Below are 13,934 nucleotides of genomic sequence, written 5' to 3' on the forward strand. Positions count from 1 at the left end.
TCAGATCCCGCCAGTTCGACATCTATATGCGACTATAGACGTTGATGTCTATGTTTGATAGTAGGTGAAAAGTCATTTCTTTCCGCCATCTAGACATTAGATCCCGCTACTCCGACGTCTATATATGACTTTAGACGTCAGTGCCCCTCTAACTGATGTCTATAGTCTGACAAGTAGGTGAAAAGTTATTTTTTTTTGCCATCTAGACATCTAATCCTTCCAATCGACGTCTATATGCGCTTAAAGACGTCGGTTCCCACGACATTCAACGTCTACATTTACCAAGAATATTAATTTTTAAATTGAATGGACGTCAAATTAGTAAGGTCCCCGACGTATATTCGATTATAGACGTCAGACTCTTTGGCAACTAAAGTCTCATTCCTTGTTAAATCAGTCATTGCGAACCAGTTTCGCACACTTCATCGTCTTCCTTCGCCTTTTCTCTCTGCTGCATTACCTTTCCAGATGCGTTTGATCTCTTTTGAACGGTTTAAAGTCCAAAATAATAGACGTCCGATTAACGTCACCCCTAAAGACGTCGGTTCGAGATGTGATGTTAAAAGCTCAAAATAATAAACGTCTAAAACCCTTTCTATACTAGTGAATGCATACATGGTAGCTTGTGATTGGTTCGTTTCAGATATCTTTTTAAAATTAAATTTAACATACCAATAAAATAATAACACTTATCTTATTATAAAAAAGTTGTTAATAAAATTGTTAAAATATCATCTAGATAAAAGTGAATTTACACATGTTATTACTCTTTCAATAATAATAAAAGAAAAGCCTTTGTTTCCACCCAAGAGACTCACTCAACCGAAACATATCCAAAAGTAGAAATCGAACAACCATTTTGGCACGCCAACCAACCCAAAACAGCAGTCAGCAGCAGAAACTAGAAAAAATCTAACCTCAACAATCTATCTATCTACCTTTCTTTCTTTTCTTTCTGCTCTGATTCTCTACACAATTCATTATTCCTTGTTTCTTCACAAAATGAATCCCAATCTCAACGATTTCCCTCTTCTCTCCCACCTTCTGCACCACCTTCATCCACACACCCATCCACCATTGCCCACACACTTCCATCAATCTCTACTCTCCAAATTTCCTCACTTGAACCACCCCCAGGTGTTACCCTCGCTCACCCAACGCGCCTCCACCCTTAACGTCTCCCACACCCTCTCCCTCCTCCGCACCATCGGTCCCCGCCCGGACCCCTCCGCCGTTGCCGCCGCTCGTGCTAAGATCGCCGACCCCCACGCGCCGGACGACGAGACGCAGGTATTTCATGCGCTGGTGCGGGTGGATGGCATGCACGAGGAGTGCGTGAAGCAGCTTGGGGCTGCCGAGGAGCTGCTCGTTGAGGCTTACGCGCAATCGGTTAAAGGGGTTGGTGAAGAGGTGGATGAAGGAGTGGTTGGTATTTTGAGGCAAGCGGAGATTGAGGAAGTAGAAAAGGTTGATCTTTCTGGTTCCCAATTGAGGATTCTCCCCGAGGCCTTCGGCAAGATTCGTGGTTTGGTTGTGCTTAATTTGTCTCAGAATCAGTTAGAGGTATGCTCGGTCTTTTATGTCGATCTTTGAGTCTTTCGTTTTCATCGTAGCAAAACCTTATGTTCAAGTGATCATTTCGTATGATGTGTTTTTCTTCTCAATGTCATTTGGTGATGAACCTGTTTTCATGTTCTAGAGGATTAAGGCGGCGCGTTTGATTCAGTCTCTTGTGTCTTAGTGAGAATTGAAGGGTCGTGTAGTGTATATACATAAGTATAATTTAGCGTTTGATTTAAATCCTCCACCAAATGTTTGAATCTATTGGCATGAAGTGATTTAAGTTTAACCAGTAATTGACATTGAACACTGGTTCTACCGACCAAAATAAGGAAATAAAGCACTTGTTACGTTGAAGTGAAGTAACTCTTCTAAAATTTTAATTACATAATATAACAGTAAATTAGACATTGTTGATCATGGTATAATTCAATTATTTGTTGTAGCTTATACTTTTGGATGTTTTGGTGCCGTCAAAACAGGCGATTCCTGATTCAATAGCAGGACTGCAGAAGCTTGTGGAGCTGGATGTTTCATCTAATGTTTTAGAGTCTCTGCCAGACTCCATTGGATTGCTAGTTAATCTAAAGATCCTTAATGTGTCAGGGAACAAGCTAACTTCTCTTCCCGAATCCATTGCCCTTTGCAGGTCTGTTTCTTCTTCATTCTAAAATTAAAGCTTCTTAGATAATATAAATCCGTTTTTGTGTCTTTATCTAATAGTTCAAGTTTTGGGGATAATTAGTTCATATGTACGTGGTTGTAGTAAATTCTCTGATACACTATTTTTAACATACTTTCTATTATTGATTAAAATTTATTGAAAACTACACTAATCATGATTTAAGTTTATTAAAAACGAGATGGACTAACAAAGTTTATGATTTCCAAAAAAGATTTGGTCAATAGTAAAAAGTTATTGCCAGTACTTCACTCATGGTATCTGAGCTTATTTGACTAAATGATCTATAGTTTGATTCTTGTTGCCTCCATGAATTTCTGTGGTCATCATATCAAGTCAAAAGGCACTTGTGCGAATTATAAAAAAGTTATTATTCATAATATATTTTCACCTAATAGCTTCCTTTTAAAATGGTTAGTTCTTGACACTTGTAATTTGTGCTTCTTTTAAGTTTTTCCTCAATGAAATTGTAGGTCACTAGTTGAACTGGATGCAAGTTTTAACAACTTAATGTGTCTGCCAACGAACATGGGTTTTGGACTTGTCAACCTTGAGAAGCTTTTGATCCATTTGAATAAAATACGATTGCTTCCCTCCTCCATTGGAGAAATGAAATCTCTCAGGCATCTTGATGTTCATTTCAATGAGCTTCATGGTCTGCCTCAGTCTATTGGGAAACTCACAAATCTGGAATATCTAAATCTTAGCAGTAATTTTAGTGATATGACAGAGCTGCCTGAAACAGTTGGTGATCTGGTTAACTTAACGGAGCTTGACCTGAGCAACAACCAAATCCGAGCACTTCCTTACACGTTTAGTAGGCTTGAAAACTTAACAAAGCTCAACCTGGACCAGAATCCAATCATAATTCCCCCAATAGATGTTGTAAGCCAAGGGGTTGAGGCTGTCAAGGAGTTCATGGCCAAGTGGTGGCTTGATCTCATTGAAGAAGCTCAGCAGAAAAGCATGGCTGAAGCAAATAATCAGCACGCACAGACAGGATGGCTGGCATGGGGAGTCGCATTCTTAAATAATGTTGCTGGGGTTTCTGACAGTGTTATAGAATATTTTGGAGCTAGAAAAGCTCCTAGGGATCCATTTTTGGATCAACAGTTGTGATTTACTTCCTAATTTCGTGGGATGTATATAGTTTGCGATAGAGCTTTTCAATATGTGATCAATACCCGCTTTTCAACAAACATACCATGATACAGGAGGCTTGTTTTTCATTTTATCTTGTGTTATACTTGAACAGTTTTTTTATACTCTGATAACAGAGTGTAATTTGTTTGGAATTTTCGTATGAAGACAGGTAGAGAAGTACCCACTTCAAATCTCCGATGTATTGGTAGTATAGTTGGATTGCACAGTCCTTTTTAGATCACAATACCTCAAACAAATCAAGAGATCATTGGTTCCGTCTTTCTGAATATCATAAATAGCATACGGCTGGGATCACAGCAGAAATGAAGAAACATAGACAGAACTTTCTTTGCAGTGAAGATCTGAAATTTCCCTAATGAGTCAGGGTCCTGTGAGAAAACTGAGTCAATAAATAAATAATGAAACTTAACCATACCAAGAGAGTAAGTTTCAAGAAACATTTATGCAACATTGAAAGATTCATTAGCCTAAAACCACATGTCAGTGTTGATAAATGTGTAGGAGTGTTTCTCCCTGCACCTCACCTCCTTCTTCCTGTACTTCCAAAATTACTCATTTGTCCTTCGTTTAATAAATTTAAAGCATAATTAATGATTATTTAATTATATTCTATCCTCCCTGCATCCCCACACTTCCTTCGCGTTCACTTTTATGGCATTTTTTTCCATTCAGTTTTACAGTTTATATATTGTTATTTCTAATTCTAATTCTGATCCGTAGTGTGGTGGTGCTTGTTGGTCGTGGTGATACTTGGTGGTGGTGATCTTGACATTGGTGGAGAGAAAGAAGAAGAGACAGCTCGTGAAGGTTGCAAACTGCGAACCGCGTTTCGCTTCAGCCGCAATGCGAACTGCGGACAACGAAGATGCACCCCCAAAATAAACCAACCACACTTCGAAATGCGGTTAAGGGGTGCCGCACTTCGAAATGCGGTTAAGGGGTGCCGCACTTTGAAATGCGGTTAAGGGTGCCGCATTTCGAAATCCGATTAAGGGACTTTTTTAATTTTCGAAAATGCACCCTTATTTTTAATTTTCAAATTGTAAAATTGGACTTTTTTAATATGAAGATGCAGAGAAAAATATATAAAGGTGAAATTAATGCTTCTAGTTCCCAGTAATTGATATTTGCTTTCATGTTTGCATTTTAAGCAATTAACGTTCATTTTCTGTTATTCTTTTCCATATAATAATGATTATGAAATTTAAAATATTAATAATAAGATGCATATTTTAAAAATTAAAATTATAATATTTTAATTTTAAAGAATTATTTGATACTTTATTTTTTAAATTTCAGACCCATGAGTTCATACATAGGAATAGGAATACCAGGAAAATTTGTCTATATGTATAAATTGATAGATAATATATCGGAGTAACAGAGAGAAGAGAAAATGGTGAAAATATAACCAATTTTAGCACCCTTAACCGCATTTCGAAATGCCGCACCCCTTAACCGCATTTCGAAATGCAACCGCATTTCGAAATGCGGCACCCCTTAACCGCATTTCGAAATGCGACACCCTTTAACCGCATTTCAAAGCGCGGCACCTCTTAACTGCATTTCGAAGTGTGGTTTGTTTATTTTGGGGTGCATCTTCCTATCTCTTCTTCTTCTTCCTCTGCTCCAATGTCGAGATCATCACCACCAAGTATCACGACCAACAAGCACCACCACACCACAGATCAGAAATAGAAATAGCAATGTATAAACAATAAAACTGAATGAGAAAGAAATGTCATAAAAGTGAACGCGAAGGGAGTGTAGGGGTGCAGGGAGGATAGAATATAATTAAATAATCATTAATTATGCTTTAAATTTATTAAAGGAAGGACAAATGAGTAATTTTGGAGGTACAGGAAGAAGGAGGTGAGGTACAGGGAGAAACACTCCTACACATTTATCAACACTGACCTGTCCTGTGGTTTTAAGCTAATGAATCTTTCAATGTTGCATAATGTGTAGATAAAAACAGATCAATAATTAATGAGAGTACAACAAAAGCTTAACAAAGAAATCTTTTAACACATGTAATTTCTTCATATATAGCATTTTTAAAGACCTCTTAAATGTTGTACTTAAAGATGATCAGACTCATGTGATTTGAACGGTCTGTACTTAAAGATGATCAGACTCATGTGATTTGAACGGTCCTATTTCTTATATTCTTTCCTCTGGTTAGAGATATTTGAGTCTTCTCAATCCTTAACGCAAAGTTGAGATCTATACAACCAAGAATTATCTTCGTGTTCTCCCTCCAGTTCTTAAAATTTGTACCCTTAAGGACCATAACCAAGTCTATATTGGCAAATATTGAAACAATTGTAACTGTAATTGGTACAAAAGAAATAAAGTAATTAAGCTAACATCATAAAATTAATAATTATAAATATATTCAAATAATGATCTATCCTATCTTAAGACCTCTAAGGCTTTATCAATATATTGTTTGTGGACAATAATATTAACTGATAGAAATATATTGGTGTATTGATCAAACACTCGTAATAAAACATGTTTAACAACAAGGTCATCTTTGAATTAATTTATTATTGATACAAAAAGCCTTATAATTATGAGACATTTAACATCAAAATTGTATATATGATAATGACATATATGCTTTTCATCATAATTAATCAACTAAATCATTTTAATAAATTAACTAATAAAATATAACAACAATTTATTTTATATATATATATATATATATATATATATATATATTAAAAATCAAATTGCTAACAAAAGTCATGAATGGAGTGAATCCATTAGAGTAAATAATTAGAAAGTTCAACTCAAACCTGAATGGGTGTTTCATCCTACACTTCCAACCCTTTCATTGTGTCCCTCCGATTTCTATAAATGTCTTTTAATTAACGAGGTGGTTTTATATTAAAACTTATTTATTGAGAAATTTTGTGCGTGCATTGAATGAAGCGTTGAAAGTTTTCAATATACTATTTCGAACACCTGCACTCCCATTTCACCTCTTTGTTGAGATTATTGAGAGGCTCCAGAACTGAACTACAACAACTTATGATGTTGTTAGATCGGGATAAGTACATTCATTGGAGTAGATGTGCCGATGATTCAAATGTTGATAGTGACCTCTTTTAGACACATCTAGATGCGGTGAAATTGTTGAACACATTTAATATTGTATTTTTGATGGATTCAATATATAAAACAAACAAATACATACTTCCTTTGCTTGAGATTGTTGGCATCACGTCCACGAGGTTAACCTTCTCAACCGCATTTGCATTTTTGTCAAGTGAAAGGAAAAATAATTTCACTTAGGTTTTGAAAAATTTTAAAGGTCTATTTTTGAAATCTGAGGGCGGACCTAAAGTCATTGTTAGTGACCGTGACTTGCCTTTGATGAATGTCATTGCAAATGTTTTCCCCGAGTCATATAAAATATTATGTCGGTTCCACATCCTTAAAAATGTTAAAGCTAAATGCAAAATGTTAGTTGATTCTACTGAGGCTTTGGATGTGTTGATGGAGGCATGGGAAAATGTGATGGATTGTGCTGATCAGAGCTTATTTCTTGACTATGTGAATGGTCTTCAATGCGCCTCTAGTGCTTGGTCTCTGTTCTTTGAATATATGAACCAGACTTGGATTATTCCATGTAGTACATACTTTGTAAAGGTCTGGACGGACAAAGTAATGCATTTAGGGAACACAACCACAAATAGGTATGTTGTAATGTTATTTTATTTAGTTCTTTTGTAGATTTTTTTTTTCAATGTTCATTCTTTTCTTTTCTTTCAGGGATGAGTTTGCTCATTGGGCCTAAAGAAAGTTTTGGGCAATAATGTGGGTGATATGTGTTCTTGTTGGGATGATATTCATAACGTCGTTATCCTACAACATAACAAGATTAAGGCGTCATTTGAATGAAGTATTTTGTTGACGAGTGACCTTTTTAAAGGATACAAATATAGACATTTTATTGCGTGTGTCTCTCAATATGCATTGGATCTCATTGCTAAGGAATTGCAAAGAGTGCAACTAATAGGATTGGATTATCACAGTGTGGATCCGTATTGAGACGTACATTCAGTCTCCCTTGTGCATGTGAATTAGCACAGTGTGATCCTGGGATCATCCCTTTGGGTGAAATAGAGGAGAAAGAGAGAAAATGAGAGTTGGGGTGGGACTGTGTTAGAAAGTAAAAATGAGGTAGGGATTTAGAGTCTTTAGAAAAAATTAAATAAATACAAGGTTAAAGTAAAAAAAAGTGTAATTTGTTAGAATTTATGATTGACATATACTAATGAATAAGCAATAAACCAATTCCCAAATAGTAAAGCGGAAGCGTACCTGAAGACATTGAGAATAATTAATGAACCTGAATTAGTCTTTGATCAACTTGAATTAGTCTATGATCTTCCCTCTGTAGAGCACTTTTAGTTCTCTCTAGATTTTCTATTCTGATGGGGCTAAAGAGAAAGAAATAGGAATGAATCTTTGTGCTCACAGATGGAGACCATGACCCTTTAAATAACCTCTGACGGTTAATATTCTTTAGTTTTAATAATTATAATTTGGCATCTTCAACAAATTATAATTATTGCTGGTCTCTACACAATACCTTTCATGACAAATATACCCTTAGCCATATTTATCTTAATTAGATCACTTTATAAAGTTGACTAATAAAATATAATAGCCCTAACAAATTTAATATTTACTTATATATATATATATATATATATATATATATATATATATATATATATATATATATATAAGTGTCCCAAATTGTTAACAATCTCCCACTGGTCACAAATATATATATCCATATAATTTCTTACAAATGTGTTAGACTTTATGAGCTCAAAATTGTTATTATATACCTTGAGTACATCTCAAAGTCCCGTCCATTGATTATATCCGCATGTAGAACCAAAGCAGTTTTAATTGCAACAATTGCAACCAAACCAACAATGATCACTAATGCTGACAAAACCAAATGACATGGATACATCATGAAATGTGTAGCATGAAAATTTAACGTGAAGGTGATCTGTACACGTCTATTTTCAACTAGTTCTTATTTTATCTCAATGAGATCAATACAATAACCTTAATGTACAAAGTGTAATTTAAGAATAATAAATAAAAATGTATGCATACATGAAAACCAAACATAGAACACAAACACACAAAGATGACTAACTGAACCAAAGATTCCTCAAATTGTAAAAGACCCATATAAGCAAAATATGCTCATGAAAGACCTTGAGTTTAATTGCCTTATTACGAGGATATATTATCAAGGAGTTTGTCCCTAAGTATTCTATGGAAATCCATCCACTTTGTACTCTTTCTTTAAGAACTAATTTGATGTCAGAGTATAACTTGATTGGTCTTTCAATTCCTTTCATAATACACAGCCTTGTGACATAAATCAGCCATATACCTTGATTTGATGCCTAATAAGTTGCTACAAATTCTGCACTCATAGTGAATAAAGCCATAAGACACTACAAGAAAAAATTAAATTATATACAACCAAAATCTGTATATAAAGTCTAAAATCCGTATATAATACTTAATTATATACAGATTATATACGGACAAAAATCCATATATAATACTGTCGTAGCTAAGATTATATACGGATAAATCCGTATGTAACTAAAGCTTTATAAAAGAAAATTAAATTACCTCACGCATCCAATACATATAACTTTAATAAAGTGAAACTTCATCTTTGACTAAATAACAAGCACTAAAGGAAAGTACAAGCAAGTTTTTTCATATTACCACAAACCCAAGAAACTCATAACAATAATTTCACACATAAAGTTCACATACTATAAAATTAAAATATCTAAGTACTCAAACATAGTAATAACTAAAGTTTGGATGTTTCTAATATTAATAATTACAATAAGAACGAAGGAAATTAAATGATTCTTTATCTTGTACTTGATCATTGACCTCTTATATTGCAATGGTGTTAGGAGTTCTCCTGATTGCTTGTAGAAAAACTTTCCTTCCTCCATGACAACTTCATATATGCTTGAGGGATGGAGGACAAAGGTTAGGAACCGAACCAGGAACAACCCCATTTTCGTCAAACCCTTAGCCTTTTTTTGTTTGATACCTACTCACAAGTAAACTTTATCACCAAAAAAAAATCATATTCCCAGTAAGATATGAAAAATAATTTTCCTAAACACTAAGTCAGACACACAGTAAAAAAAATACATTCTAGGAGAGCGGGTGTTTAATTGTATTTAATTATTTCTTTATGATGAAATGGATAGCAAAATCATAGTTTAAAATCTGTGAATGAGAATTTCTAAAATTATTAAACAAAATGTTAATTATTTAAAGATTGTTTAAAGTTTGATTTTATATAATTTTATATTTTATTTATAGTTCTAAAATAAAAGTTATCTTTACAAAATTAATCTCTAAAATTATATTTTAATATTACTCATTTAAATTTTCTTTTAAAAATAAATTTATTTACAAGAGTATTTAATATACAACTATATTTACACTAGGAGCAAAATTAAAATAAGGAGTTGACTTTAATTGCAGTGGCATACTAAAAACTAGGAGCAAAATTAAAATAATTTTAAATTTTAAAAAAGGACAAATACATTTTTCAAGACAATGATGTCATTACCTTATCATCTTCAGGCTTACCTTTCAAACATATCCCTTTCAAATATAGTTGGCATAATGAACAAGTAAAGGTTAGAATAATGAAAAGCAGCACAACGAACAAGTAAAGGTACATACTTCAATATCCAGATGATTAAGATTGAAATAAAATGCTCCCCAATTAAACTTATCAGAGTACATATTCAAATAAAAGTACCTCAATTACTTGCAACCACTACTATTAAACCCTCTGTCGATACAAATAAAAGTACCCTAATTACTTCCAATCAATTATAATTTAACTCATAGTTGACCAATATTTGGCAGGAAGAAAGAACATACTTCAAGAACTGAATAATACATGATAATGCAAAGTAGATAAAACGCATAATCTAATTAATTAAACAACTGAAATTATGACTAAGAAGCTTTCATCCTTTGAGAGTAACAATTTCCAATCAAATAAAATTCACCATAGATTAACAAAGGCAATTTTATAATAATTCAAAAAAAGATGTTCTAAACCTTGATCAACCTATTGGTTGGTGTTGTTTGAAACTCTTGCCAGATGTTTCCTTTATATATTGAAAAGTCCATTACAACAAATACAAAGGAAACTAAATGGATTCAATTAACTAACTATAAAAATTATTAAATAGTAAGTAATATTAAAATTGGATATGTATAGTGACTGAATTTGAATTATAGGACCCATAAATAGACATCATGAAACATACGTGAATAGCAGAGTTGAACATATGTACTTGCAATAGAGAACATTAGTTACCTGAATATCCAAGCGAATCGAATGTTGGATACCTTTATCATGCTTCATCGCAGTAGAAAATATATCCATCAGCTGAGTAGCCAAAAAAGTAGGCTTTTGGAGTCGGTTGGCCAAACCAAAAGCTAATGCTTACTCCAAGCAATCCTGAGACGGAATAGAGGCATAGAAGAAGCTACTTAAAATTGACGCCATTTCTGCTTGCACCCAAACAAAGTCATCAAACAAAAAAGGCATGAAAGACGAAACCTATTTTCTAGAGTTAAACTTACCTATTACTAAAGGAAAAATACAAATGTAAACCATGTTACTTAGCTGACATTAAATGGAAACTTTAATTCAAGCAGAATGAGTTAGTAGTATACGAGACAGAAATGTTATGAATGAAAGAAGTGAGGAAAGATACTACTAGAGAACAGAGAGCATGCATTGATACAATAGATTACATTTCAAACCATAAAAGTCATTCTCCATCAAAGTCACACTGTGATTTAGTTCATGATGCTTAAAATAACTTTTTTCAACATGAACTCATGATCAACATTTGTGATAGAGTTAAAAGAGCTAAACATTTTCCAATATTGCAACAGAGTTTATGCTTACAAAATAAGCCATGCCCGAATGCAAAAAAATTAGGAAGAACCCAATCTCTATTTATAATCAGTTTGTTTAAGATGAAAAAGTTTAAAAGAGAATGTTGAGAAATGAAAAGATAAAAAGGTATTGATATTCTTGATAACATATTGTAGCCATAAACATTCAATCACGTCCTACTTGCAAACATGTCCTTCGGTTATGTCCAACTTTACCACACAATCCACAATGCACTGACCTCTTTTTGGGAACAGGAATTTCAGCCTACAAAATTCAAAATAACAAGTTGGATTAACTATCTATAATTAACAAACCATGTTCTCCAACAATGTCACATGTAAATTTCATTCTAAGTTCATCTTACTCTAAAATGCATTTCAAAATCTCATCATTCTATCATATTTCCATGTGCCCCATTAAGCATCATGCTCTATTTATTAGTATCTTATCTTTTGTCAAATGGAGAAATAAGAAAGACTCAACTTTCTCCCTTTCCAAAAGTTCTCATCTTCGGCATTCGTTTCAACTACTCTTGTTTACTAATGAGTTTACTATTCATGTATGCTTTTCTGTGTTATATTATTTAATCATAAACAAAATATATGTATGTAATTCATTCTTATAGTACCGATTTTTGAGTTGTAAAAGAGAGATCACAATCCAGATCAAGGTGCCCACGTTCATTACATCTATTGCAAGTTTGATTGAGCTCTTCAACGGTTACTCTCCTTAAAGCCTAAAATCATAAATGCATATGAAAATATCATCATTCTGGAAAACGAAAACGCGCTCAACAAATTATCAAAAATAATACTTTTGTGAATAATTGTATTCATAGTAATTTAATTGAATATAGAACATGAAAGTTTTACATACCCATTTTCGGAAGTTTGGGGAAAAGCAGACTAGCTGTCCAACTTTACCACATTGTCCACAACGTCTGTCAGCCATACCCCATGCTATGCATAATTTCTTGTGGACTCTTGGACCATTCCCAAAAAACAAATGTAATGGTAGTTCTTTCTGCACATAAATATGTATGAACAAGAATGAAACAAACTATAACTCTTTAAATTTGAAAAACTCAACAATCATATACGCGAAAATCAAAACACCCTTGAATCAATTCAAGACAAACAAAAAGAAACAAGGAAAGCAATACTTATCTCTTCTAGCTTGCTCGACTCAAACTCCTTCGAAGCTTCCTTGATAAGCAAACGCAGCAAAATCACGAGACAAACTCAAGATCTAAAGCGAAACAGAGAATGAACGGAAGAAAATGTTAGAAAACCCTAAATGAACGAATAAAAGCTAGAACGATATGGGAAAAACTCTAAAATGGGTGATGAAACCTAATCTGGACCGAAGGAACCCTAAAAATGGGAAGAAGCTCAATATGAACCGATTAATCGGTTCAAACGCAAGATTGATCGTTAGAAAAGTGTTTAAACGACACAAATGGAGGTTTAATCGGTGGAAATCAAATAACAAACAGTAGAAAGAATTTTAATCGGTAGAAAAGTTCCTTTAATCGATTAAAAATGAAGGAAAAGTGAAGAGGAGGACGAAACCCTAGGATTCAAAGATGGTTATGTATATGAAAGTGAAAGGTGAAAGTTATTAGGGTTTTCGAGAATGTAGATATGATGGTGTGAGTGAGGTAGAACATTAACGTTTTCATCTTTTTTGAAGAGGCACGAGAAGGAAAAATTTGGAGGGTCGGGCAAGTTAAAAATTAATTTTAATTTTAATAATAAATTATTTTAAAATCCGTATGTAAATTTGGTAGGTAAATTTAATTTCATTTATATACGAATTTTATATACGGAAAAATTGGTAGATAAAAATTCATATATAAAATCCGTATATAATATATTTCTAAAAATTCGTATATAAAATCAGTATGTAATATTTATATTATCTACGGATAAAATCCGTATATAAATATCGGTAGGTAAATCGCATTTTTGTTGTAGTGAGAGTTTGCTTGGTAATAGGCCAAAACACTACACCACCAACTAGCATGAAAATGTAACCTGAAGTAGATCTTAAACTATCTTGGCATCCTACAAAATAGTCAGAATACTTGATGATCTCTTACTAGTCTGACCTTCTATACGTGAACTTATAAACTTTTGTTCTCTTGAAAAAATTCATAACTTTATTGGTTGCTTTCTAAAGACCCATTCATGAATAGCTTAAATATCTGCCTAGAACCTTAACAGTGTATGCTATGTCCGAATGCATACATACTTGGACATACATTAGAGACTCCTTACTGCTGAAACATAGTGAATCTTCTGCATTTCTTGAATTTCTTAATTTCCTTTTGGGCATTAATTGAGACTAAACTTGTCTCCCTTAGCAACTAGAGAATCCCCCATCGTGAAGCACATGTTTATGAGGATTTTGAGTTTGTTCTTATAGAGGTTCTAAACTTACTAGAGGTTTTGAACTTTATGAATCAAATTACTTTCAACGATTCTTCCTTTAAACTTTAATCTCCCCCCC

At 33.4% G+C, this 13,934-nt stretch overlaps 2 protein-coding genes across 3 annotated transcripts; both read left to right on the top strand.

Moving 5' to 3' along the window:
• Positions 1–825: 825 nt before the first annotated feature.
• On the top strand, positions 826–3,476 carry LOC106776514 (plant intracellular Ras-group-related LRR protein 3). 2 transcript variants are annotated; one of them, XM_022775578.1, is made up of 3 exons: positions 826–1,563; positions 2,007–2,209; positions 2,716–3,476. In XM_022775578.1, exons 1-3 carry the CDS (start codon positions 1,003–1,005, stop codon positions 3,359–3,361), a joined length of 1,410 nt encoding a protein of 469 aa, XP_022631299.1. In that variant the 5' UTR covers positions 826–1,002; the 3' UTR covers positions 3,362–3,476. The 2 variants fall into 2 exon arrangements, with proteins under 2 accessions (XP_022631299.1, XP_014519480.1); XM_014663994.2 differs by having other exon boundaries at positions 829–1,563; positions 2,043–2,209.
• A 3,286-nt stretch (positions 3,477–6,762) lies between these two features.
• On the top strand, positions 6,763–7,331 carry LOC111242762. The gene is made up of 2 exons (XM_022787445.1): positions 6,763–7,116; positions 7,193–7,331. Exons 1-2 carry the CDS (start codon positions 6,794–6,796, stop codon positions 7,215–7,217), a joined length of 348 nt encoding a protein of 115 aa, XP_022643166.1. The 5' UTR covers positions 6,763–6,793; the 3' UTR covers positions 7,218–7,331.
• Positions 7,332–13,934: the final 6,603 nt, after the last annotated feature.

The sequence above is a fragment of the Vigna radiata genome, chromosome 11 (genome assembly GCF_000741045.1).
Source record: "Vigna radiata var. radiata cultivar VC1973A chromosome 11, Vradiata_ver6, whole genome shotgun sequence".
Taxonomy (NCBI): domain Eukaryota; kingdom Viridiplantae; phylum Streptophyta; class Magnoliopsida; order Fabales; family Fabaceae; genus Vigna; species Vigna radiata.

Excerpts from the sequence above, each read along its gene's own strand:
- LOC106776514 (XM_022775578.1), top strand. The coding sequence starts at position 1,003 with ATGAATCCCAATCTCAACGATTTCCCTCTTCTCTCCCACCTTCTGCAC. Across the intron at positions 1,564-2,006 it reads TGTCTCAGAATCAGTTAGAG|CTTATACTTTTGGATGTTTT; the intron begins GTATGCTCGGTC and ends TATTTGTTGTAG. Across the intron at positions 2,210-2,715 it reads GAATCCATTGCCCTTTGCAG|GTCACTAGTTGAACTGGATG; the intron begins GTCTGTTTCTTC and ends ATGAAATTGTAG.
- LOC111242762 (XM_022787445.1), top strand. The coding sequence starts at position 6,794 with ATGAATGTCATTGCAAATGTTTTCCCCGAGTCATATAAAATATTATGT. Across the intron at positions 7,117-7,192 it reads GGGAACACAACCACAAATAG|GGATGAGTTTGCTCATTGGG; the intron begins GTATGTTGTAAT and ends CTTTTCTTTCAG.